General features: G+C 37.8%; 1 protein-coding gene across 3 annotated transcripts in view; it reads right to left on the minus strand.

The window, feature by feature from the left end:
• Positions 1-27,708, minus strand: part of LOC103603332 (ecotropic viral integration site 5 protein homolog) — a 142,876-nt gene that overhangs the window by 3,202 nt on the left and 111,966 nt on the right. The window contains exon 11 of one of the 3 annotated variants that reach the window (XM_008587823.1): positions 27,608-27,617. The exons of the other annotated variants lie outside the window; for them this stretch is intronic. Within the exon in view, the coding sequence (XP_008586045.1) occupies positions 27,608-27,617 (10 nt within the window). The remainder of the gene's footprint in view (positions 1-27,607; positions 27,618-27,708) is intronic. 3 annotated transcript variants of the gene reach the window in all.

Here is a 27,708-nt window from a genome sequence, read left to right on the forward strand (position 1 = left end):
AGTTTGCGTGTTTGCCTAAAACTGTCGCGTCATCTGATGATGGACATTTGGGCTGGTTCCAACTCTTGGCTATTGTAAAGAGTGCTGCGATGAACACTGGGGAACAGGTATACCTTTGAATTGATGCTTTCCATTGCTCTGGGTATATTCCCAGCAGTGGGATAGCTGGGTCATATGATAGATCTATCTGCAATTGTTTGAGGAACCTCCATACCATTTTCCATAGAGGCTGCACCATTTTGCAGTTCCCTATGTGGTAGGTTTTACAATGCTCATCTACAGATTAGGAAACGGAGACTCAGGTAGAGTAATTGCTAAGGGCACATAACAGCAGAGTTTAGATTCAAACTGAATCTTCATTATACTAGAAATAATATAATGATAATATAACTTAAAGACCATACTCTTAAACTATCACACACAATCTGAAGAGCATGTCTCTATAACTCTGACGAAAATTCACAACTGATAAGTCATTAAAAAAAAATTTTTTTTTTCCCTTTTTGTCTTTTTTACTGACCGGTAACGGGATCGCAACCCTCGGTGTTGCGCCCACACCATGCTCAGCCAGTGAGCGGGAACCAGTCTCCACATGGGATCCGAACCCTCGGCGGGAGTGCCGCCGCGCTCTCAAGCGGCGCACTCTCCAGTGCACCACCAGGCTGGCCCAGTCATTAAAATTTGCTAAGAGACTCCATCATGTTACAATGCCTCAAAGACCACTGTCATGGTTAGGGCAGGAATGCTTCTTCCTACTTATGATGTTTCCTTCTGTGCGTATGTGTGTGTGTGGGGGGGGGGTGCCACTCATGTATATCATTTCTGCCTCCTCTCCCCTACTGCTCCCCAGAAAGAGGAGGAGCAACTTCTCTCACCAGGGAGTAGGGGACAAGAACTGCATGCATTGCTCAGCTCTTTTCCCTCTCCTTCCACCTTTGGGAACCAGGCTCTGCTCCTCTATCTCTGGAGTCTTGCAGGTGCAGACCGTCATGGGCAGAGGGCTGAGGGGGTCAAATTCTATCTGTTACTGGTGGGCAAGTCCAACGAATTCTAGAGTTTAGTATTGAAAAACTGTTGTCACATCGAAATCTAAACCACATTCTCCAAAACAAGTTTTTATCAGGATTAAAGGTGATTTCTTTTCATCATCTGCCACTTCTTTGCCTAAGTTCCCTCAAACCACTAAACTCACCATCACAGACACCACTTTCATTAACAAATAATTTATATACCAGCCCTGTCCTCAAGAGTTTATGTTTTAAATATAAAGTTTAATTTTGATATTCTATCAGTTGTTTTATTCTTCCCATACAGCATGAATTTTCTCTTACAATAGAGCAGAAGAGTTAAAAAAAAGAAAGAAAAAAAAAAAGAACCAAAACAACAACAAAAACCAATAATATCTACCAAATACCAACCCTGACAAGAATCTTGCTAAAATGTACTACCCCATGTCTCCTACCCTTACCGTTACTATCAACCATCATCCTTGTTTCTAAGGGACAAACTCCTAGTCAATTTCTTTCAAGTCCAGAACCAAAACAACAACAAAAACCAATAATATCTACCAAATACCAACCCTGACAATTAAGAATCTTGCTAAAATGTACTACCCCATGTCTCCTACCCTTACCATTACTATCAACCATCATCCTTGTTTCTAAGGGACAAACTCCTAGTCAATTTCTTTCAAGTCCTGAGATAAAGGCATATGAAACATTCAGGAAATATTACATATACTTTCAAAACTAACGGTTCTTAAAGTAAAGGCATTACAGCCTTGCCATAATACCTCTCAGCTTTCCTGACAGACTTCCAGGAAGAAGTGAAGAAACCTTGGCACTTCCCTGCTTGTATGTGACAACAGGAAACAAGAGGAATGCTGGGACTCAGTACAGTGATGTCTGGCCCAGGCAGACTTAGAACTATAAAGAAATTCCTGTGCCCTAGACCAAGAGAACAAAATTATATAAGCACAATGTAATTTAAATAATATCTTTCTTTGTGGCAGAACAGAAGGGATCTAAACTTGCAGTTGAATCTTTAGGAAAAGGGCACAGAGTACCACAAAGACCTGCCCAAGGTTGTGATACTCAACGCATCATTACAACTGCTACACTCTGATGCAACATCCTATCACCATATTGCAACACATGATTTATAGCTCCAAGTGTTAAATTAAGACAGTTAATCTCTTCCTTTCTTTTTTCCTCAGACCCTTTTGAAGAAATAATTTGGAGCACATGTCTTCCTTTTTCCTGGCTGTTATGAAGGAGGAGTACGACAGAAGAACCACAACTTCCCAATTGTCTGGAAAACTGTGGCTTTCCTTTGCTCCAACAAAATTTATTGCAGTTAAAATACTGCAGCCTCATATCAGATGTAATTATAGAAAATTAACTATAGGTTGAGGGGTCATTTTCCTCAACATCAAAGGAGATGCTTAATGCCTCTTTATTTTTAGACTGCTAACATAGAATAGCAAAAGCAGAGGAATTTTTTGATGGAGAGAAGAAAAAGGTGAAAGTAAGGGATTATCTGGCAAAACTGAAGCTACACCTTAGCTATCCCTTGGACTTAGGAGTATGCACATTGGTTCTGATGAGGGAGGAGGCCTGTATAGGCTCTGGAAGTGGGCTTTTGAGAAAGGAATTCCAGGGTACTGAGTACCTAGAGTACACTCTAGAAGGGGTTGCATAAGCTTCAGGTGGGCATGTCCTCTGGGAGTCCTCATCCTGTGGAGTGGGATTTGGCTGGAAGGCAGCCAAAGCTGGGCTCTCTAAAGTGTCAGGGTCTTGGTTGCCTGGATATAAATGCTGCACTGCTTATCGTTATTACACCAGACTTTCAGGAGCTGACTATATTTAAACAACAACAAAAAGCAGACAATTAACCTTCCCCACTCCCCTTCCCACCAGAAAAAACAACAACAAACAAATTTCATGGGTATTATCGGTAGCAAACTTAGATTAGCATATTTAAATACCCATATGACCCACTAATCATCTGCATCAGGGTACTGAGGATACCTGTTAAAAATGTAAAATCCCTCCCCAGATCTAAATCCTGAGAGTGAAACCATAGAATCAACATTTTTTACAAGTCTTCTAAAGTTGGAGAATCACTGTGGTAGAACCTCTGTTCAAACCAAATGGGGCTGAGCCAGAAAGGAACTGATTTAGCCGAAATAGAATTCTTAATTATTTAGTACAAAAGTGCTTCTGCATTATGAACATCTGCCTTATGTGAGTCTGGTATATACAAATGGACACATCTTTGCAGTAGTATAACCAAGCTGTTCTGGGCCAACTCCACCATCTGGTGGTTGACACAACAAACACTCTGTTTAAACAAAGTCTTTCTCTGGAACTTCCTCCTGGTATAAAGGTAGGGTCTAGGAATGCATATGCTTTTGAAGCTCATGGCCTTTACTAATTTTTGGATAAAAAATATAGGAATACCTTCATGACACTGAGCAACAACAAAAATTCTTTATTTGTGAAATACCAGTAATATATTCATATCACTGAAAAAAAATGTTTCTAGGTAAAATTAGATACAGGTTTTAAAGTCACTGAATGTGCGTGTAAGTACTTTTGAGATTCACCAAGGAAACAGAGGCACCAGGACTCTCTGGAATTATAAGGGACACTTTTCTGGTTAATCTTGGGATTCCCCAAAGAAGGGTCTCAGCTACATCATCCTGCTATGAAGGTCACAGTCAACAAGTCCTGCCCAAGGATTCAGAACTTACAAGCATTTTAGTTCTCCAGTCTTAAAGTTTGACCAGAGAGTCAAATATTATGAGAGATTTGAGGATAGCATCTAGGAGAAGACAAAAAATAAGGCAACTAGGAGGGAAGAGACTATCTGGGAGAAGAAAACTTTTAAAAAATCATTTATTCCCTCTGAAGACACTGCATCTATGCAAAAGAAACAATAGGATGCTCTAAAAAAAAAGGAAGTCTTAGACATAAAATTCTCTTCCCTGAAAGACACAAGTTTTGTGATTGAAAAGGCCTATCAAATGTCAAGGACAATGGATAAAAGTGGACCTATACCATGGAATGTCACAGTGAAATTTCAGGACACTGGAAACAAAGAAAAGACACAGCTTCCAACCAAAAACAAAAACACGTTTTATACACAAGATTAAGAATCAGAATAGCATCAGTCTTCTCAATTGCAAAAGACAACGGAGCAGTGCCTTTAAAATTCTGAGAAAAAATGATTTCTAACCTACATTTAAAAAATTTATAGTTATCTTTTCAATTTTTTCAATATCCACCCAAACTATCAAATAAGTGTGAGGCTAAAATAAGAATTAAAAGCTGCAAGGACTTTTTTTTAAAGGCTCTTTTGGGTCAATCATGAGACTTGAGAATCTGATAAAACCTTTTTATGGTTTATCTCCCATAAACCATTTTTTCAGCAGGTAGTTAATATTCTTCACCCAAAATGAAGTACACCAAGAATGAAAAAGACATCTTTTGTCTTTGATTGAGGAAAGAATAAGTCCAGCACAAAAATGGGCTAAAGGAATCCCTAGGATGATGAAAAATGCCCCAAAGATGATAGCTGTGTAGAGGCCTAGAGGCATCCAGTCCTGAAGAATATTGGAGCAGGTGAAAGGAAAGATTTCTTCAAGAAGATGAAACTAATAGAACACCTAAATTGTTTGAACAGAGGAGATTAACATATAAGAAGAGATCTACATGGAACTAGAGGAGTTACACATAAGAGAACATACCAAGCAAATGAAAAAACCAAGACAATCATTTGTGTAAAATATAAGCAGGCAAAACAATCACATTAAGACACTGTTTCCATGCAACTGAATGCTATTTAGCAATAAAAAGGAATAAAGTCCTGATGATGCATGGAAGAACCTCAAGAACATTAAGCTGAGTGAAAGAAGCTAGATACAAAAGACTATACATTGTATGATTCTATTTAAATGAAAAAAAAAAAAAGTTGTTTAGTGGCTGCCTAGAACTGGAGTAGAGGGGAGAAGAAAGGGAATGACTGCAAATAGTTATGAGGTTTCTTTCTGGGGTGATAAAAATATATATATGTTTTTTCCCCTTTTTGTCTTTTTTACTGACTGGTAATGGGATCGCAACCCTCGGTGTTGCGCCTGCACCGTGCTCAGCCAGTGAGCGGGAACCGGTCTCCACATGGGATCCGAACCCTCGGCGGGAGCGCCGCTACACTCCCAAGTGGCGCACTCTCCAGTGTGCCACCGGGCCGGCCTGATAAAAATATTTTAAAATTGTTTGTGATTATGGCTGTACAACTTTGTAAATATATAAAAAGCTATTGAATTTAATACTTAAAATGGAAAACTTTATGACACATAAATTGTCTCTCTGCTCAACATCACTAATTGTCAGGGAAATGCAAATCAAAACCACAATGAGATATCACCTCACTCCAGTTAAAATGGCTATTCTAAAAAGACAAAAGATAACAAATACTGACAAGAATGCAAAGAAAATGGAACTCTTATACACTGCTGGTGGGAATGTAAATTAGTACAGTCATTAAGGAAAACAGTATAAAGATTCCTCCAAAAACTAAAATTAGAACTACCATATGATCCGACAATCCTATTGCTGGGTATTTGTTCATAGGAGAAAAAAAAAAAAGAACCATACCAAAGAGATATCTTTACTCCCTTGTTTACTGCAGCACTATTCACAATAGCCAAGATATAAAGTCAACCTAGGTGTCCATCCACAGATGAATGGATAAAGAAAATGTGGAATGGAATACCACTTAGCCATAAAGAAGAATGAAATCCTGTCATTTGTGGCAACATGAATGAGCCTGGAAGGTATTAGGTTAAATGAAATAAGTTAGGCACAGAAAGATAAATACTACATGTCCTCACTCACATGTGGAAACTAAAGAAGAAAAAACGTTGAGCTTATAGAAGTAGAAGAACTGTGGTGACTAGAGGCTGGAAAGGGGAGAAGAGAGTGGTGACAGAGAGAGGTTGGTTAACAGATACAAAAACATAGCTAGGTAAGACAAGTAAATTCTAGTAGTCTACAGCAGTGCTAGGCATCTATAATTAATAATAGTTTATCGTATATTCTCAATTGGCTAGAGGAGAGGAGCACAACTGCTTTCATCACAAAGAAATGATAAATTTTTCTGATGACAAATATGCTAATTACCCCTATTTGATCATCATAGGCTGTACAGATGTATTGAAATACAACGGTGTACCTTGTAAATAGGTACAATCAATACGTGTCAAATAAAAAATAAAATAATCATATCTCAATGAAGCTGTTTTAAAAAAGTGCAGCCACAAAAACAACCAAAAAAAACAAACTCCATTATTTTCTAACTTCCCTGTTAAGACCACCTTCAAAATTTGTAAAAAACAAAACTTCCCAGGCCTGTCTTCGGTCTCTACTCCAAAGGAGAGGCCTGAGAAGAGGTATACTCTTCTATATATGTGTGCTTGCTGTTCCACTGTGAATGACATTTATATAGTCCTAATGATGTAAATGCAAAATAATAATGTAGGTCCTGAATACTAGTCTAAGAAAAATCATTACATTATATTAGAATAGAGGGATGAAAAGTTTGCGTGTTTGCCTAAAACTGAAAAATCAAGAACCAGCACTTAAAAAATGACCTGCAAACAACAACAAAAGGCAGGTAGGAGACTTTTTATAAAAGCCTTTTAATTATCCTTTGACTCTTTAAATTATATATGATAAATGTAAACATTTAAAAATTAAAAATTCTTTAGAAGAAAGAAAATATATGCTTCCTCTGAAAAAGGCATGTAAGTTTAAACTGGGAAATCCTTCCTGTTTCTCCAGTCCCACTCCCTATGGGTAGCCACTATTGAGATTTTGGTGTTACCAATACTAATTTTTAATTTCTTTGTGTTAAATGTGATATAGACCAGTCAGCCTTCCAATTTTCTGCTTTTTAAGAGCAGCCTGTCTAATTACTCATCAATATCAAAGACTGATGCTAAATAATAATCAATTATTGTCCCGAAATTATTAATGATTTCATATACTTCTTTTTCTGTAGGTATTTCCACAGAGAAGTCAACAGCATGAGAAATTACTGAGAGTGATGTCATCAAGATGGTAGATAGCCAATATCCAGAGGTAGCCAATTGACAGCTATTGAAAAGCAAAGACTGCCCACCTAGGACCACCTGAGCTAAAGGAAGAGGAGGAGAGTCCCTCAGAGTTCATGAAGGTGCAAGAGGCCACGGTGAGAGGGTGCAGGGACAGAGCCTATCATTCTGGCCTCTGGCTGCTTCCAAGCCAGCCTGCTACAGAAGTGAAGAGTAGCTGCTACCCACAGATTGAAGCTGGACAAACATGCAGCAGCACCCTTGGCATATACCTTCTTGGAGTCTGCAGGGGAGATGAGAGCTTCAGAGTGCACTATACCAGCCCACAGGCCATAAAGACAACTGGCAGGACTTCCCTGGGCCTGCACAGGAGCAAGCTGCAGCAGCTGACTGGAGAAAGGAGACACCCAGAGGCGGGTGAGATATTGTGGGGGACACATTCATGGCCTGCCCCACGGGAAGCAAATGGAGTGCAGGGGAAAGGCTGGCCCGCTAGGAGAACACTGGGAACAGTTTGGGCAGCTGGTCTCTGTGGAAATTGGTCAGGGCAATAAAACTGCAGGGGGCACAATCTGCAGGAGAGACTCAGCCCCAGCCAGAATTTCCACACAGCCCAGACCCAGAAGTGATTAATGATCTGCACAAAAACACTTCCCCAGAGAAGCAGCAGCAAAGCAGCAATTTAGCTCAACCACAGAGTTCAAGTTCTGGTCCCCACAAGAAGTTCCCCCAACTCAGAAACTACCCACAGGACAGCACAATAGTTCCAGCGCAGAGTCTAAGTGGTGGTGGTAGCTATTAATCTACCACAGAATGGAAAAAAACCACAGAACAGAGACAAAGCTCTAATGTTAGCCAGTAAAGATCTAACACAACCAAAGAACACCTATATTTGAGGTACCAGTCTCCTCAAATGCCTGGGCATCAGCATAAAGACACAAAGACTGAGAAAGAAGAGAGAAATATGTTGCCACCAAAGGAAACAAAGCATGAGCAATGTACACAGAGGAAAAAATCTATGAAATCAGAGGCAGATCTATGAAATGTCTGACAGAGAATTCAGAATAATCCTCTTAAGGGTATTCAGGGAGTCATAAGAAAATACAGATAGAAAATTAAAGGATATCTGCAAAAAAATTCAGGAGCTGAATGAGAAATTTGACAAAAAATCAATTAAAAAAATAGAAATTCTAGAAATAAAAAATACATTATCTGAACTGAAAAACTCAATAGAAACCTCCAATGGCAGATTTAATCAAACAGAAGAAAGAATAGGTGAGCTCAAAGACAAAACATAAAATTATCCAGAGGAACAGAAAAAATTAAACAGAAATATAACAAATACGGGACTCCCTCAAATGAAATAACCTCCACATAATTGGCATACTCAAAGGAAAAGAAAAAGAAAAAGTCATATTCAAGAAAAATAATGACTGAAAATTTCCCAAGTATGGAGAAAGATGACAATATCCAGATACAGGAAGCTCAGAGGTCACTAATCAAATTCAATCCAAAGAGGAACACCCCACAAGGCACATCATAATCAAATTATTAAAAACCAAAGAGAGAGAGAGAGAATACTGAAAGCAGCAAGAGAAAAGAAACACATAACACTCCATAGAACCCCAATACATCTCTCATCAGATTTCTCAGTAGAAACTGTACAGGCCAGAAGAGAATGGGATGATATATTCAAAGTGCTGAAGGAAAAAGACTGTCAGTTAAGGATTCAGTAACCAGCAAAACTAACCTTCAAATATGAAGGAGAAATAAAGTCTTTCCCTGACAAACAAAAGCTAAGGGAATTTATCAATACTAGACCTGCCTTACAAGAAATGCTAAAGGGAGCTCTTCAATCTGAAAGAAAACATCTGAAGGTATATAACTCACTAGTAAAGAAAATACACAGACAACCTCAGAATACAATGTTGTAAGGATGGTAAATAAACCACTTACATTAGTATAAAGTCTAAAGGACAGACCTAACAAGACAATAACATATACAAGAACCAAAGAAGAGATAGGCAATATTAAAAGATGTTACTTGAAATAATAAAATAGCAAAAAGTGGGGGAATAACACCAAAATGTAGAGTTGGCTTTAGTTTTTTCTTTTTTCTTAGATATAAAAGTTAAGTTGTTGTTAGTCTAAAATAAATTGTTATAACATGTTTTTTGTAAGCCTCATAGTAACTGTAACACAAAAACTAATGAGACATACTAATCCACAGAGTGGCTGAGTGGATTATAAAACAAGAACCAACAATATGTTGCCTACAAGAAACTGATTTAACTGACAAAGACACACACAATGGATGAAAGTGAAAGGATGGAGAAAGATATTTCATGCAAATAGGAACAAAAAAAAGAGCAAGAGTAGCTATACTTATATCAGATAAAACAGACTTCAAGCCAAGGAAAGTAAAAAAAGATAAGAAAGGACATCATATAATGATAAAGGGATCAGTTCGACAGGCAGATGTAACAACTCTTAGTAAATTAAAAAAAAAAAAAAAAAAAAAGACAACAATTCTAAAGACATATGCACTCAACTCCAGAGCACCCAGTTATGTAAAGCAATTACTACTGGACTTAACGGGAGAGATAGACTCCAAAACAATAATAGCTGGGGATTTTAACACCCAATTTTCAGCAAAGGATAGATCATCCAGACAGATAATTAACCAGGAAACGTCAGAATTAATTTCCACTATAGGCTGACTTGACCTAACAAACATTTATAGAACATTTCAGCCAACAGCTGCAGAATACACATTTTTCTCAGCAGCACATGGAACATCTCTAGAATAGACCATATGTTAGGGAACAAAACAAGTCTCAACAAATTTAAAAGAATCGAAATCATATCAATTACCTTGTCCAACCACAATGGAATAAAACTAGAAATCAACAACAAAAGGGACACTAGACACCATACCAGGAAATTAAACAATATGCTCCTAAACAACGAATGGGTCAAAGAAGATATCAATAAGGAAATTTAAAAATTCCTGGAGACGAATATGAAAACAACATACCAGAACCTATGGGATACAGCAAAAGCAGTTCTAAGAGGGAAACTTATAATAATAAATGACTAAATCAAAAAAGAAAAAAGTCTCCAAATAAACTAATGTTACGCCTCAAGGAGCTGGAAAACAAGAATAAAAATCCAAAATCAGTAGAAAGAAAGAAATAACAAACATCAGAGCAGAAATAAGTGAATTAGAGATTGAAAGAACAATACAAAAGATTGATGAAACAGTTGGTTTTTCAAAAAGATAAAATTGATAAACCTTTAGCTAGATTAATGAAGAAACAAAGAAGACTCAAATAAAATCAGAAATGAAAAAGAAGACAATACAACTGATACCACAGAAATACAAAGGATCATAAGAGACTACTATGAACAACTATATGTGAGCAAACTGGAAAACCTAGAAGAAATGGATAAATTCCTGGATATATACACCTTACCAAAATCGAATCATGAAGAACTAGGAAACCCAAAGAAAACAATAATGAGTAATGAGATTGAAGCAAGTCTTCCAACAAAGAAAACTGCAGGACCAGATGGCTTCACTGCTGGATCCTACCAAAAAGAACTAATACCAATTCTTCACAAACTCTTCCAAAAAATTGAAGAGTAAGGAATACTTTTAAATTCATTCTATGAGGCCAGCATTACTCTCATACAAAACTGGAAAAAGACACAACAAAAAAGAAAACTATAGACCAATATCTGTAATGAATACAGACACGAAGATCCTCAACAAAACACTAGCAAACACATCAAATGGATCATACACCATGATCAAGTGGTATTCATCCCAGGGATGTTAAGATGGCTCAACATACAGAAATTTATAAACGTGATACATCACATCAACAGAATGAGGAAAAAAAACTGGTATGATCATTTCAATAGATGCAGAAAAAAGCATCTGACAAAATCCAACACCTGTTTCATGATTAAAAACTCAAATTTCTCAGAAATAGAGAAATAGAAAAACTGTTCCTCAACACAATAAAGGCCATATATGAGAAACTCACAGCTAATACAACAGTGAACGCACAAATATTGTAGAATTTTCCTCTAAGATCTGGAACAAGACAAGAGTGCCCACTTTCCCCACTCTTATCCAACATAGTACTAGAAGTTCTAGGCAGCAAAGTAAGGCAAGAGAAAGCAATAAAGGTCATCCAAATTGCAAAGGAGGAAGTCAAACTATCCCTATTTGCAGATAACATGAGTCTATACATAGAAAACCCTAAGGACTCTAGCGAAAAATTACTAGAATATATGAATTCAGTATAATGGCAGGATACAAAATCAACACACAAAAATTAATATCTTTCCTATATGCCAATATACACCAAAACAGCCAAAGAAGAAATCGAGAAAGTAATCCCATTTCCAATAGCCACCAAAAAAAAGAGAAATACCTAGGAGTAAATTTAACGAAGGTGGTGAAAGACCTCTATGATGAAAACTATAAAACACTGGTGAAAAAAACTGAAGAGGACACAAATAAATGGAAAGATATATCATGTTCACGGGTCGAAAGAATTAACATCATCAAAATGCCCATATTACCCAAAGCAACATGCACATTCAACACAACTCCTATCCAAATGCCATTTCTATTTCTTCACAGAAATAGAAAAAATGATTTTAAAATTTGTATGGAACCACAAAAGACCCATATAGTTAAAGCAATCTTGAACAAAAAAAGAACAAAGTTGGAGGCACTGCATTTCTTGACTTCAGAATACACTATAAAGCTATAGTAACCAAAACGGCAATTTGTCTGGCATAAAAACAGACAAATTGACCAACAGAATAGACTAGACAGCCCTAGAATAAACCCACATATTTACAGCCAACTGATTTTTGACAAAGGTGACAAAAATATACAATGGGGAAAGGACAGCCTCTTCAACAAATGGTGCTGGGAAAACTGGATATCCACATGCAGAAGATTGAAGATAGACCCCCTACCTCTCACCATGCACAAAAATCAAATCCAAATGGATCAAAGACCTAAATTTAAGACCCAAAACTATGAAACTACTAGAAGAAAACATAGGAAATGCTACATGAAATGGGAGTGGGCAGTGCTTTTTTGAGCAAGACCACAAAGGCACAGGCAACTAAAGCAAAAATAGATAAATGAGACTACATCAAACTACAAAGCTTCTGCACAGCAAGGAACATTGTCAACAAAGTGAAGAGACAAGACTACAGAAAGGGAGAAAGTGTTTGCAAACCATATCCCAGACAAGATGCTAACATCCAGAGTATATAAAGAACTTAACTGCAAAAAACCAAATAACCCAGTTAAAAAGTGGGCAAAGAACTTGAATATATTTCTAAAGATGACCTACAAATGACCAAAAGGCACATGAAAAAATGCTCAACATCACTAATCATCAGGGAAATACAAATTAAAACCACATGAAATATCATCTCATTCCAGTCAGAATAGCTATTATTAAGAGGACAAAAGATAAATGTTGGCGAGGATGTGAAGAAAAAGGAACTCTCCTACATTGCTGGTGGAAGTGTAAATTGGTACAGCCACTGTGGAAAACAGTTATAGAGGTTACTCAGAAAACTAAAAATAGACCTACCCTATGACCCAGCTATCCCACTATTGGGTATATACCAAAAGGAAATGAAATCAATATATTAAGAAACACCTGCACTGCCTTGTTCATCACAGCTCTATTCACAATAGCCAAGAGATGGAATCAACCTAAATGCCCATCAATGGATGAATGGATAAAAAAACTGTGGTATATACACACAATGGAATACTACTCAGCTATTAAAAAAATGATATCCTATCATTTGGAACAACATGGATGGAACTGGAAACCATCATGTTAAGTCAAGTCAGGTACAGAAATACAAATGCTGCCTGATTTCACTCATATGTGGAATCTAAAAAAAAAGAAAAAAAAAGTGGTTGTCACAGAAGAGCAGAATAATGGTTACCAGAAGTCGGGGGGTTAGGGGGATGGAGAAAAAGTGGTGGACTAATGGCCACAGAATTATGCTATGTACCCTAAGTGAATCATTGTGCAGTATATGCATGTATTAAAACAACACACTCTATCCCACAAATATGTACAAGTAAATGCTAAAAAAATTTGAACAAAAAAAGGAAACTATTGAATAACTGTGCCAAACTGGTTTTCCATATAATTTTAGTTTTACTATGTATTTGCCGACATAAACAACATACCAACTAAAGACAACTTAGAAAATAAAGAAATTCTATAATCCACATTCCTGAGATAATCCATTAACATTTCAATATATCTTTTGTGATAATTTTTCTAGCCTTAAGTATGTTGGTCACTATACATATTATTTTATGACCTTTTTTGCTTAATATCATAAATGCTTTTCAGTGTCATAACCTTTTAATGATTGCATGGTACCTCATTTAGGAGTGTATCATCATTTGCTTAACCAATCCTCTTGCTGGAAAATTCAGGTTTCCATCTCCTCACTTGTTATACATAGCACTGCCATGAACATTTCTGAACTCACAGCTTTGCAGAGTTGCCCTATTATTTCTTTAAGACATATAGCAAAAGTATAAAATACAGCGCAAGGGTTTCAACATTCTTAAAGAACTTTATTCTATGTTTACACTGCCCTCCAGAAAGACGGTAAGAATTTACACCCTCAACAACATTGCCTGAAAAGTTCTGGTTTCCCTACAATGTTGCACCACTTTTTTTTTCATTTTTGTCACTCAAATAAGCAAAAAGTTTTAAGCTTTTACTATGGAATATTTTTTTAAAATACAGAGAGATATACAGAAGATAGAGAATAATTCAGTGAACCTCCATGTTGTTATCACTCAGCTGTAACAATCATCAAATTATGGTTACTTCTGTTTCAACATAACACACTGTCTCCCCAAACCTGGACTACTTGGAAGCAACTGAAAAAGAATATATGTATATATTTTTGCAGCTGGCTGGTGTGGGTATCCAAAGCCTTGACCTTGGTGTTACCAATCAACTGAGCAAACTGGCCAGCCCTGAAAAAGGATTTTTAAATAATAACTTTGACCTGTTGAAGTGGAAGATTTTTAGGAAAAATATATAATCTAATTCCAACCTTCAGATTATTTTATCCTCAAACATGGGTATGTAAAATAAGTAAAAACTAATTGTTATAACCTTTGTTTCCTTCTGATGAATGCCTTCTAGTTTCTATAACATTTAAGAATAACTTATTTTAGGTATTAATTAGATTTGCCATTTTCCAAACTACATCAGCTACAAGAGTCACAACTACCAGAGAGATGATCTCACTAGCTATTCAACTTAAGAATGTCAGTGATGTTAAGGGTACCCTTCTCACTTCCTAATTCTCTAGATCAGTAATTCATAAATTTTGGTATGTATAAAAACTACCTGGGTTTTTTACTTTAAAAAGTACAGATTCCTGAGCCCTACTCTCAGAAGTCTAGATTCAGCAGGTAGGACTGAGGAATCTGTATTTTAAACAAGTTCCCCAGCTGATTCTGAAGAGGGTGGTCGACAGATTACACTTTGAGAAATACTGCTCTAAAAAAATCATATTTAGGAACTGACTATAATAGGATCATTCTAGGAAAATTTGGTAAGGGTAAATAAATTTAGACTTAAAGATTTCTTGTTAATTTATTTATTTATTTTTTCCTTTTTGTCTTTTTTTTTTTTCGTGTCCGGCAATGGATCGCAACCCTCAGTGTCGCGCCTGTACCGGACCGGGACCGGCAACGGGATCGCAACCCTCGGTGTTGCTCTCACACCTCGCTCAGCCAGTGAGCGGGAACCGGTCTGTATGTGGGATCCGAACCCTCGGCGGGAGCGCCACCGCGCTCCCAAGCGGCGCACTGTAGCAGTGCGCCACCGGGCCGGCCCCAAGATTTCTTGTTAATTTATTGCTGCTATCTTCACACTATCCACTGTCATATTTTTAAAATATTTGGGCCTAAATGTGGACACACAACCAAGTAAGGATAAAAAGTAAATCAAAATGGACAGCAGCACGAGGCTAGCAAAAATTTCTTTTAAGATATGACCTATTCTTTGGGGTTTATAGACACCTTCCCCATCTAGTTTCAAGACTAGGCCCAATGGGGTAAGTGTTTTGTGGGATTCATCACTGAAGAGTACCACCTAATTTTAGACATTGGAACATCTCAGTCTATATCTAAGCAACAGAACATGTGTGTGTGTGTATAAACAGTTCCAGAACCTTCTTTTCCTGCTACCAAATGTCAACCTTCAAGTTCAAGTTTTATTCTAAGGACTAGCTTCATACCTAGGTAATGGGCCACACATCCTTTAAGGAATAACATGTCTACCCTTCAGAATATAGCTCTAGTTTACAGACCTTGATAGAATAACTGCTTCTTTTTTTTTTTTTTCCTTTTTGTCTTTTTTACTGACTGGTAACAGGATCGCAACCCTCGGTGTCACGCCCGTACCGCGCTCAGCCAGTGAGAGGGAACCGGTCTCCACATGGGATCCGAACCCTCGGCGGGAGCGCCGCCGCACTTCCCAAGCGGCGCACTCTCCAGTGCGCCACCGGGCCAGCCCGAATAACTGCTTCTTAATACAACAGCTCAACAGCCATATGAGAGACACACATGGTTATATGCATGTGGTGGGTTCAAGATGGTGTTTTGTTACAATAAGATATAAGTCAATTCAGGGCCGGCCCGGTGGCGCATTGCTACAATGCGCCGCTTGGGAGTGCGGCAGCACTCCCGCCAAGGGTTCGGATCCCACATACAGACCGGCTGCTCACTGGCTGAGCGAGGTGTGGGCGCAACACCGAGGGTTGCGATCCAATGCCGGTCACGAAAAAAGACAAAAAGGAAAAAAAAAAAAAAAGATATAAGTCAATTCAGAATTGGTGCCGATGACAGTACTACTTTGATAAAATGTTTGCAATTTATGTATTAAAAATGATTAGGTACCACTGCCAACATTTTGAAAAACATTCCCCATGGTTAGCTCATCAGACATTGGTACTATTACCATCAGTCTACTGCTTCTTTTGGATCCAGACTCTCTCATTAGAACAGTAGAAAAGTTTTACTGCAGTTGTGCTCTAGTTTTAGACAGATCTCTAAAGACCATCTCCAGGGAAACTCAGAGGCTTTAAATCACACATGCACACACACAAATTAAATACACCTTTCTTAAGAGCAGAGCCCTTTCCAACACTTTGAGTAGGGTCCTGGATTCTCTCCAAATGACTGAATCTGCATCAATTATTCTTTCTGGTTAAAAGTAGCACATGGTCACCACAGGAAGCTCCCTGGGCTCCTGAGCTGAGGTGTTGGGGGGCCTTGGGCCTCGGCCATGCCCCCCCCAACACCTGCAACCAGCCTAGCAACAACCACCAAGCTGCTGTAGTAAGCATTCTGGGCTCCCAAGCCAGGGCAGTGGGGGGCCAAGGGCTTCAGCCACACCCCACCCAACATCTGCAACCACCCCAGCTATGATCACCGAACCACCACTAGAGACCCCCTGGTCTCCTGAGCTAGGGCAGTTGGGGGCCGAGGGCTTCGGCCATACCCCCCTGACAACTGCACCCAGCCCAGCAATGACCAAGCCACTTCTAGAAGCCTCTGGTATTCTCTGCAGGAATGAGGGGGGTGCCAAAGGCCTCAACCATGCCCCTCCTCCTTCTCCCACCCTATTTCCTTTCCCCTCTCCTGTCCCCCTCCCCACCAACTGTTCCACCACATCTTAGAGTGTAAAAAAAAAAATTAATAAACTTAATAAGAAAACAATTAAAAAAACAAAACAAAACAAAATTTCTTTCTCTACAGTTAAAAAAAAGTATCACATGGTGCTACACATCTGAAAAGCTTTGTTAGGTAGATGAAGCGTGTGCTTAAAGTATGGAGGTGAGAGGAAGCATAGTAGGTCTGAGGAATTGTTAAGCAGTTTAATATTAGGGTGCTAGGGTGTTGGGGTTAGGAGAAGTGACAGAGGAATCTTTAATTCATATTGCTAGTCAAAGAAGTTTATCTGAAAAAGCTACATAGTATATGATTACAACTACATGATATTCTAGAAAAGGCAAAATTACGGAGACAGTAAGTAGAACAGTGGTTGACAGGGGATGGGGGAAAGAAGGAGGGATCAATAGGTGGAACACAGAGGACTGTTAGGCAGTGCAACTATTCTGTACACAAGTCATTATACATTTGTCAAAACACAGAATTTACAACACACAGAGTAAATCCTAATATAAACTACAGACTTCAGTTAATAATAATGTATCAATATTGGCTCATCAATTATAACCTATGTATCAACCTAGCCCAAGACGTTAATGATAGGGGAAACTGGGGGAAGATGTTGAGGGGGTATACAGGTACTCTCTGTACTTCCTTTTTTTTTTTCCTTTTTGTCTTTTTTTTACTGACCAGTAACGGGATCGCAACCCTCGGTGTTGAGCCCGCACCGCGCTCAGCCAGTGAGGGGGAACCGGTCTCCACATGGGATCTGAACCCTCGGTGGGAGCGCCGCCGCGCTCCCAAGTGGCGCACTCTCCAGTGTGCCACCAGGCCGGCCCTGTACTTTCTACTCAATTTTTCTGTAAACCTAAGACTATCTCCCAAGATAAAGTCTACCAATTAAACATTAGATTTTCTGTCGTATTAGTCTATGGCCACAACGCTCAAATGGCAAAAATGCTAAAGAAAATTTTGAGACTATGTCTGTTTCAAGACTATTCTTAGGCTCATTTTTTCTTTAAAAAAAAAAAAAAGCGGGCCGGCCCGGTGGCGCACTGGATAGGTGTGCCACTTGGGAAGTGCGGCGGCGCTCCCACCCGAGGGTTCCGATCCCACATACAGACCGGTTCCCGCTCACTGGCTGAGCGAGGCGCGGGAGCAACACCGAGGGTTGCAATCTCGTTGCCGGTCCCTGGTCCGGTATGGGGGCAACACTGAGGGTTGCGATCCGTTGCCGGACACGGAAAAAGATAAAAGACAAAAAAAAAAATAAGCAAGAGTAACCACAGTAACGTGCAGATTTTAAGCATACAAATTGACATATTTTTATTTATGTATATCCAGATCAAGATATAGAACATTTATAGCACCCTAGGAGGCTCCTGTGTATTTTCTCCTCATACAGAGATTACTCTCCAAAGGTAACCACTGTTCTAACATCTATCATCATAGAATTGTTTTGTCTGTTCTTGTACTTAATAAAATGATCATACAGTATGTATTTGTTTGTGTCTGGCTCCTGTTACTCAACATTATGCCTGTGAGATTCACCAATGTTGGCATGTAGAGCAATAGAGCACTCTCTTTTTTCAGTGTGGCACAGTATTTCATATGACAATACATCATAATTTACTTATCCATTCTACTGTTAATAGCCATTTGGGTTGGCTCCAGCCTATTACATATAATGCTGCTATGAACATTCTTAAACACGTCTTTTGGTAAATATAAGCACTCATTTCTCTTAAGGATATACCCAGGAGTGTAACTGCTGGATTATAAAGAATATGTATGTTAGGCTTTAGTAGATACTGCTAAACAATTTTCCAAAGGATTTGTAACTCCTTAATTTTTGCAAGAGAACTTTTGCCTTATCCTCTTCCAGGTTGGTTGTCAAAGCAATTTAACTGGTTGGTTGTCAAAGCCCCTTAACTGACCATATGAATAACTTCATTCCATGTTCTTAATAGAAAATACAAGCTGAGCTGGAGGTTCCTGGAGGGTGGTGTGCCCAAAGAGTGCATGGAAACTCTGTGCTCCTTCCCCCATACGTCACCCTATGCATCTCTTCATCTATATCCTTTATTTTTTTATTTTTTATTTTTTTTCCTTTTTCTCTTTTTTCGTGGCCGGTAACAGGATCACAACCTTCAGTGTTGCGCCCGTACCACGACCAGCAACGGGATCACAACCCTTGGTGTCGCGCCCGCACTGCGCTCAACCAGTGAGCGGACCGGTCTCTATATGGGATCCGAACCCTCGGCGGGAGCACCACCACACTCCCAAGCGCCACACTCTACCGAGTGCGCCACCGGGCCGGCCCATCTATATCCTTTATGATATCCCTTTATAAGAAACTGGTAAATGCCTCACCCTTACTGTTTTTAGCTAAGTAAAATATATGGAAACAAATGAAAAAATAGTCTTTGGAAACAAAACATTGACAGACTTCCAGGAAAATAGCAGAAGAGGTGCCCAGGGTGTATTCCTCCCACAGAACATAGAAAAAGGCCTACTACAACCACAGTTGACAGAGCCATTGTCTGGTCCCAGAATCAATGCCCACTGCAAAGCAGCTCCCCACAGAGCAGCCGTCCTGTGGATGGCCTGTCACTGCAGCCATGGACTATGCAGACAAAAGGGAGGCATCTGCACCCACTGCCACCATTACCACCACAAGTTAACCCTGCTGCTGCCAAATACACTGCAGATACGAGGGAGATAGCTGCAGCCACTGTGACCATTATGAGGTAACCCTGCTACCACTGCAGACGCCACAGATGCAAGGGAAGCTGTTGCAGCCATTAGTGCTGCTTCTGTCCCCATGAGGTAACCCTGCTGCTGCTGCAGATACCACAGAAGCAAGAAGGCAGCTGTAGCTGCCAGTGCCACTGCCACCCCTATGAGGTAACTCTTCTGCTTTCAAGGACACTGCAGACACCACAGAGGCAGTTGCAGCCACCAACACTGCTGTTGATGCCACAAGGTACCTTGCTGCCACTGTGGACACTAAAGCTGTGCAAGCCACCACTGTGGACACCGCAGCCAAGTGGGGCAGCTACTGCAACTGGCACTGCTGTAGTTGCCACCACCACTGGCACTGCCAGACAGCCACCATTGTTGTACAAGCAGCCTACCACAGCCACCACCACAACCACCACCACTGCAAGGGTGGCCTGCTAATACAGCAGCAGCCACAGTAGCCACTTCTCTTCTGCAGGTGGACTGCTGACGACTTGACTGCATTGACCCAAGGAGAGTCTAGGTAAGGACAGTAATGGAAGAAGCAACTGTTCTACCAGATGACCAGACATCAATGTGCAGATACTTGAAATATGAAAAAACAAGAAAATATGAGTCTACCAAAGGAATACAATAATGCTCAAGTACTAGACCCCATGGAGCAGGAAACATCTGAAATGAATGAAAAAGAATTCTAAGTAAAAATCATAAGGAAACTCAATGAAATACAAGAATATGCAGTTAGACAACACAATGAATGCAGCAAAACTACTGAGGATACAAAGGAGGAAATTTACAAAGAGATTAATACTTTAAAAAAAGAATGTAGCAGAACTCACGGAACTGAAGGAGTCATTCAATAAAATAAAAACAGAACTGAGAGCTTAAGTAGCAGGCTAGAGCAAGCAGAAGAATTTCTGATCTTGAAGACAAATTCTTTGAAATAACTCAGATGGACAAAAAAAAAAAAAGAAGAAAAAAAGAATTTAAAAAAATGAAGACATTTAGGAGAGCTAGCCGACCACCTTAAGTACACAAACATCCAAATCATGGGGAGGAGAAAGGAAAAGGGATTGAAAAACATATTCAATGAAAAGAAGAAAAAAAGAATTTAAAAAAATGAAGACATTTAGGAGAGCTAGCCGACCACCTTAAGTGCACAAACATCCAAATCATGGGGAGGAGAAAGGAAAAGGGATTGAAAAACATATTCAATGAAATAATAGTGGAAAACTTCCCTGGTATAGGGGGGACATGGGCCTTCAGATCCATGAGGCTCAAAGATCCCCAAACTGATTTAATCCAAAAACTTCCTCTCTCAGACACATTATCATCAAACTGGCAAAACTCAAAGACAAAGGGAGTCTCCATCAGACTAACAGAAGACTCTGAACAGAAACCCTACAGACAAGAAAGAAAATGGGATGATATATTCAAAATACTAATAGAAAAAAAATGCCAGCCAAGAATACTATACCCAGCAAGGATAATTCTTCAGAAATGAGAAATAGTGTATTTCCCAGACAAAAAAAAAAACTATAGGAGTTCACCACCACATGATCAGTCATACAAGAAATCCTCAAGGGAGTCCTGCAACTGGAATCCAAAAGATGATAAACACTACCATGAATACACAAGAAAGAACAAAACGCACTGGTAGAACAAAAATGCAAATGAGAAATAGAAAGAAACTGTACCTTACCTCCTACAAAATCCAACAATCACTGAAGACAAACAATAAAAGGTAAAGAAACAAAAGATATTTAAAACATCTAAATGAAAGTTGATAAAATGCCAGAAGTAAGACAATACCTTTAAATAACCCTAAATGTAAATGGATCAAACTCCCCACTCAAAAGACACAGATAGGCTGATTGGATTAAAAAGACAGGCCCAACTATATGCTGTCTACAAGAGACTCACCTCATCTGTAAAGACACACACAGACTAAGAATGAAGGGATGGAAAAAGACATATCATGCAAATGCAAACTGAAAATGAGCAGGAGTAGCTATTCTTATATCAGATAAAATAGACTTTAATCCAAAAACCATAAAAAGAGACAAAGAAGGCCACTATACAATAATAAAGGGATCTATCCAGCAAGAAGACACAACAATAATAAACATATATGCAACCAACCTCAGAACACCCAGATATATAAAGCAAACACTTTTAGACATAGGGAAAGAGACAGACCCAAATACAATACTAGCTGGGCCATGAACACCCCTCTCTCAACACTGGACAGATCATCTAGGCAACAAATCAACAGAAAAACACAGGATTTAAACTGCAGATTAGACCAATTGGACTTGGCAGGTATCTATAGAACATTTCATCCAACAACCATAGAATATACATTCTTCTCATCAACACATGGAACATTCTCCAGGAGAGACCACATGTTAGGTCACAAATCAAGTCTCAAGAAATTTTTAAAAACTGAAATCATTTCAAGTATCTTTTTAGACCACAACGGATTAAAACTAGAAATCATTAACAAGTGAAACTCTGGTAGTTATACAAATGCATGGAAATCAAACAATATGTTCCTCAATGACATGTAGGTCCAACAGGAAATTAAACAGGGAATCAAAAAATTTCTCAAAACTAAAGAAAATAAGGACACATCATATCAAAACCTGTGGGATAAAGCAAAAGCAGTACTAATAGGGAAGTTTATTGCAATAAACACTTACATGAAAAGAATAGAAAGATTTCAAATAAACAACTTAATGCTACACCTCAAAGATCTAGAAAAATAAGAACAATCCAAATCCAAAATTAGTAGACAGAAAGAAATAATGAAGATCAGAGCAGAACTAAATGAAATAGAGACCCAAAAAATGACACAAAAGATCAATGAATCAAAAAGTTGGTTTTTTGGACAAGATAAATAATATAGACAAACCACTAACTAGGCTAATTACAAAAAGAAGAGAGAAGATCCAAATAACAAAAATTAGAAATGAAAAAGGAGACATTACAACCAATACCACAGAAATACAAAGAATCACTATATAATAAACAACTATATTGAAAAGCTGGAGGAAATGGATAATTTTCTGGATGCATACAAACTACAAAGTCTGAACCAAGAAGAAACAGAAAACCAGAACTGGCCAATAACAAGCAATGAGATTGAAGCAGTAACCAGCAATCTCCCAACAACAACAACAAAAGCCCAGGGCCTGACAGCTTTACCAAAACCTTAAAAAGGGATTAATACCAATTCTCTTCAAACTACTCTAAAAAATTGGAACAGAGGCCATTCTCCCAAACTCATTCTATGAGGCTAGCATCACCCTGATGCCAAAAACAGACAAAGATAGAACAAAAAAAGAAAACTATAGGCCAATATCTTTGATGAACATAGACGCAAAAATCTCCAACAAAATATTAGCAAATAGAATTCAGCAACACGTCCAAAAAATTACACAACAATGATAAAGTGGGATTCATCCCAGGGATGTAAGGATGGTTTAACACATGCAAGTCAATAAACATGATACACCACAGCAACAAAATCAAGGACAAAAACCATGTGATTATCTCCATAGATGCAGAAAAAGCATTTGACAAAATTCAACATCCTCCATGATAAAGACTCTCAGCAAATTAGGTTTAGGAGAATGAGAACAAGACAAGGATGCCCACTAACTACACCTATTTTACATAACATTAGAAGTACTAGTCAGAGCAATCAGGCAAGAGAAATAAATAAAGGGCATCCACATTGGAAAAGACGAAGTCAAACTGTTCCTGTTTGCAGATGACATGACCCTATGTAAAGAACAGCCTAAAGATGCTACAAAAAAACTTATGGTTGATAAATGATTTCAATAAAATTGCAGGATACAAAATCAAAATGCAAAACTTGGTAGCATTTTTATACTTCAACAATGAACTAGAAGAAAAAGAAATTAAGAAAGAAAGCCCATTTATAATAGTAACCAAAAAAATATAATACCTAGGAATAAAGTTAACCAAGGAGGTGAAAGATATCTACAATGAAAACTACAAATCACTGTTGAAAGATACTAAAGAGGACACAGAAAGATGGAAAGACATTCCATGATCTTGGACTGGAAGAATTAACATTGTGAAAATTTCCATACCATCCCAAACAATCTACAAATTCAATGCAATCCATGTCAAAATATCAATGACACTCTTCACAGAAATAGAAAAACAATCCTAACATTCATATGGAACAACAAAAGATCCCAGATAGCCAAAGCAATCCTGAACAACAAAAAAATAAAGCTGGAGGCATAACACTACCTCACTTCAAAATATACTACAAGGCTATTCTAACCAAAACAGCACGGTATTGGCATAAAAACAGACATTCACACTAATGGAACAGAACAGAGAACTCAGAAATCAATCCACATGATTACAGATAGCTCATCTTCAACAAAGGCATCAAGAACATACAATGGGGAAAGACTGTCTCTTCAGTATATGGTTCTGAGAAAACTAGACATCCATATATAGAAGAATGAAACTAGACCCATACCTCTTGCCATATATAATAATCAACTCAAAATGGATTTAAGACAAACGTACGCCTTGAAACTATAAAACTCCTAAAAGAAAACATAGGGAAAACACTTCAGGAAGTAGGACTGGGCAAAGACTTTATAAATACGACCCCCAAAGCACAGGAAACAAAAGGAAAAATAAACAAATGGGATTATATCAAACTAAAAAGTCTCTGCACAGCAAAAGAAACAATAACAGAGCAAAAAGACAACCTACAGAATGGGAGAACATATTTGCAAACTATGCATCCAATGAAGGATTAATATCCACAATATACAAGGAATTCAAACAACTTAAAAGAACAAGTAACCCAATTAAAAAAATGCGCAAAGGAACTGAATAGGCATTTCTCAAAGGAAGATACACAAATGACCAACAGACACATGAAAAAATGCTTGACATCACTCAGCAGCTGGGAAATGCAAATCAAAACCACACTGATAGACCATCTCACCCCTGTCAGACTGGCTATTATCAAAAAGACAGAGGGTAACAAATGCTGGCAAGGATGTGCAGAAAGGGGAACCCTCCTACACTGTTGGTAGGACTATAAATTGGTGCAGCCACTATGGAAAATGGTTTGGAGTTTCCTCAAACTACTACAGATAGAACTGCCATACCTTCCAGCAATTCCACTTCTGGGTATTTACCTAAAGGAATGGAAATCATCATGTTGAAGTGATATCTGCACTCCCATGTTTACTGCAGCTCTATTTACAACAGCCAAGAGTTGGAACCAACCTAAATGTCCATCATCAGACAAATGGATAAGGAAAATGTGGTTTATACACACAGTGGAATACTACTCTGCCATAAAAATGGAATAAATACTGCCATTCACAGCAACATGAATGAACTTGGAGAAAATTATGTTAAGTGAAATAAACCATGCACAGAGAGAGAAATACCACGTCCTCACTCATAAGTGGGAACACACACACAAAAATTAAACAAACAAATAATAGAAAGATTTAACAATCACGATGATATGTTAAACTTTCAAAAGGAGAGAACAGAACTGAGGCTACCAGAGGTGGGAAAGGGGGAAGGGGAGGGAGGAGTAAGGGAAGAATTGGTAAGAGACCATGAAAATCCACTACACTGTATAATATTGAATATATTAATTATCCTGATTGCAGCATCAATCACACAGGTATTGATATTCAACTCTGTTATCCCCCAGGTATGTACAATCAACTAAGTTTCAAGAAAAAAAAATTAAATAAATACAAAAAGAAAAAGAAAAGAAAATACAACACTGAAGTTGCAGCTTTCCAATCATGTTAATGAAGATGTAGAATAGAAACTCTTGTACATTGTTGGTGGGAACATTAACTGGTACATGCACTTAGGTAAATGATTTGGGAGCATATACTAAAGTCTAACACCTGCATACCCTATAGTACCTAGAATAGCCATGCATTTCAGTTTGCTTGGGGACAGTCTTGTCTTTTACCTATTGTCAAAGCAAAATTAATAATGTCCTGTACTCATTCTCAAAAGTCTCCTGGTTTGAAATATAAATTATAATAGTCACCCAGCAATCCCATTCCTAGGTATATGAACAATGGAAATAAGTATAATACACCAAAAAAATTTATAACAGGGTTCATAACAATTTTATTCATAATAACCCAATATGAAAATAACTCAAATGTTTATAAACAGTAAAATAAATAAATTATGCTATAGTCATACAACAAGATATTACTATATGGTAACAAAACTGAACAGACTACTGCTGCGTGGAACAACATGAGTAAATCTCACAGCATTGAGGGAAATAAGCCAAATCCTAAATAATTATTCTATATGATTTTGGACATAATTTTTGATGTTGGAAGTCAGTACAATGAGGAGATTGGAAGGGGTGGGGAGTAGGAAGTGGAGGAGTGATGAGGGGCTTCTGAAATTCTGTCAATGTTCTAGTTCTTGACTTGGGTGGTAGTTAAGTGGGCATGTTCATTTTTGTGATAATTCGTCAAGCTGGACACTTTTGACGTGTGTATTTTTCTGTATATATCTTATACTTCAATAAAAATGTCTACTAAATAAAAGTCTATGAAATAACAGCTATGAAAGGTTGCTGGAAAGATGTGCAATTGCCATTCATTCCTCCATTAGTATTTCTAAACTTTACCTTTGGATCTAATTAGATGACCACTAAGTTAAGTATTTAGACTGCACTGTTTTAGTCCATTATAACACTGCTCTTACTTAGATGTTAGGCCATTAGCCTAATACTTTCCTGTCCATTACATTTTCCTATCCTCTTCAGTGGACCCATAAGAAGAATTTCTTTCAAAGTTCAGAAAAAGGAGAATAACTGCTTTGGTTTTGTCTTACTGTACTTCAACATATTATTTTCTTATTTTGCTTTTGCTAACAAATAGGTGGCTCACTTTTATACTGTATGAATTTTTGTGTGCTGTATGAATAATAATTTTTTATACTGTATGAGTAATGTTAACTGTAATATTACTAGATTTTGCCTTAGCAGTGATTCTTTTAACTATTAGATTGAACCATATGATACTGCCATTTTTGTAAGTGAAAGTCAAGTATCAGCAACTTACTTTAGTATAACCTAATATTCAATTATTTCTGTATTATATGTATTCATGCAAACTGCCACGAAATCTTTGGGGAACAAAGAAGGGTGTAAATCTAAAAATAAACAATTGCCATTCTGCATATTGAGTTTCTTAGTTTCAATTATTTGTTTGGTTGTATTCCAGGAATAAGGTCATCAATAAAACACTTAAATAAGCTTCCAAATTTATTTGTAGCTTGACCATTTTGACAGTAATAGACTAACCAGAACAAAAATCCCCAAATAATCCAATAACAAAACAAAAATGAAAATAGCTTCCTTTATTTTACAAGATTTTTTCTGGTTTCCCAGTATCATTCTGACATTTAGTTTAAAATGTGGGCATTTTTATAAATCATTTTCTATAATTTTTGTACCATTTTAAGTAAATCAGTGGGTATATTTTCATAAATACTTTCATTAATATCACACTTATTAACATACACATATGACTGAATATACATATTTATAGATCATATAAGTCATATGATTTGGAAAAAACCTGATTTTAACACTGAAGCTAAATATTTAAAACAAGCACTGTTTGGAAAAATATAAAATAATTGATTGCTGTCCATATCTTCTATTTCTTTCATTAGTCTCTTGATGGTAGAGATTATTGCTTAATCATTTTTATATATTAGAACTTAGCATTCTGACTTGATAAGAACAGGCAAATAAATGTTGATAAACTACACAGAAAAGATGGCACATTCTTGAAAAAGACTTTCAGAGGCTGATTATTCATCCCATTCTTTTAAATGGTGAATGAGAATATTAATAAGCAGACAGATGGGAGTGCTAATATAGAAGTCCCAAATAATATATTGCTTCTTACCTGATGTTGACTGCTTCATCATGTTATGCATTAAGAGACAGAGTGAAAAAAAGTAAAAACATGTAGAATTTATGTTAAATAATATTTAAGACATCTGGCAC

The sequence above is a fragment of the Galeopterus variegatus genome, unplaced genomic scaffold, assembly GCF_000696425.1.
Source record: "Galeopterus variegatus unplaced genomic scaffold, G_variegatus-3.0.2 Scaffold4551, whole genome shotgun sequence".
Lineage (NCBI taxonomy): Eukaryota > Metazoa > Chordata > Mammalia > Dermoptera > Cynocephalidae > Galeopterus > Galeopterus variegatus.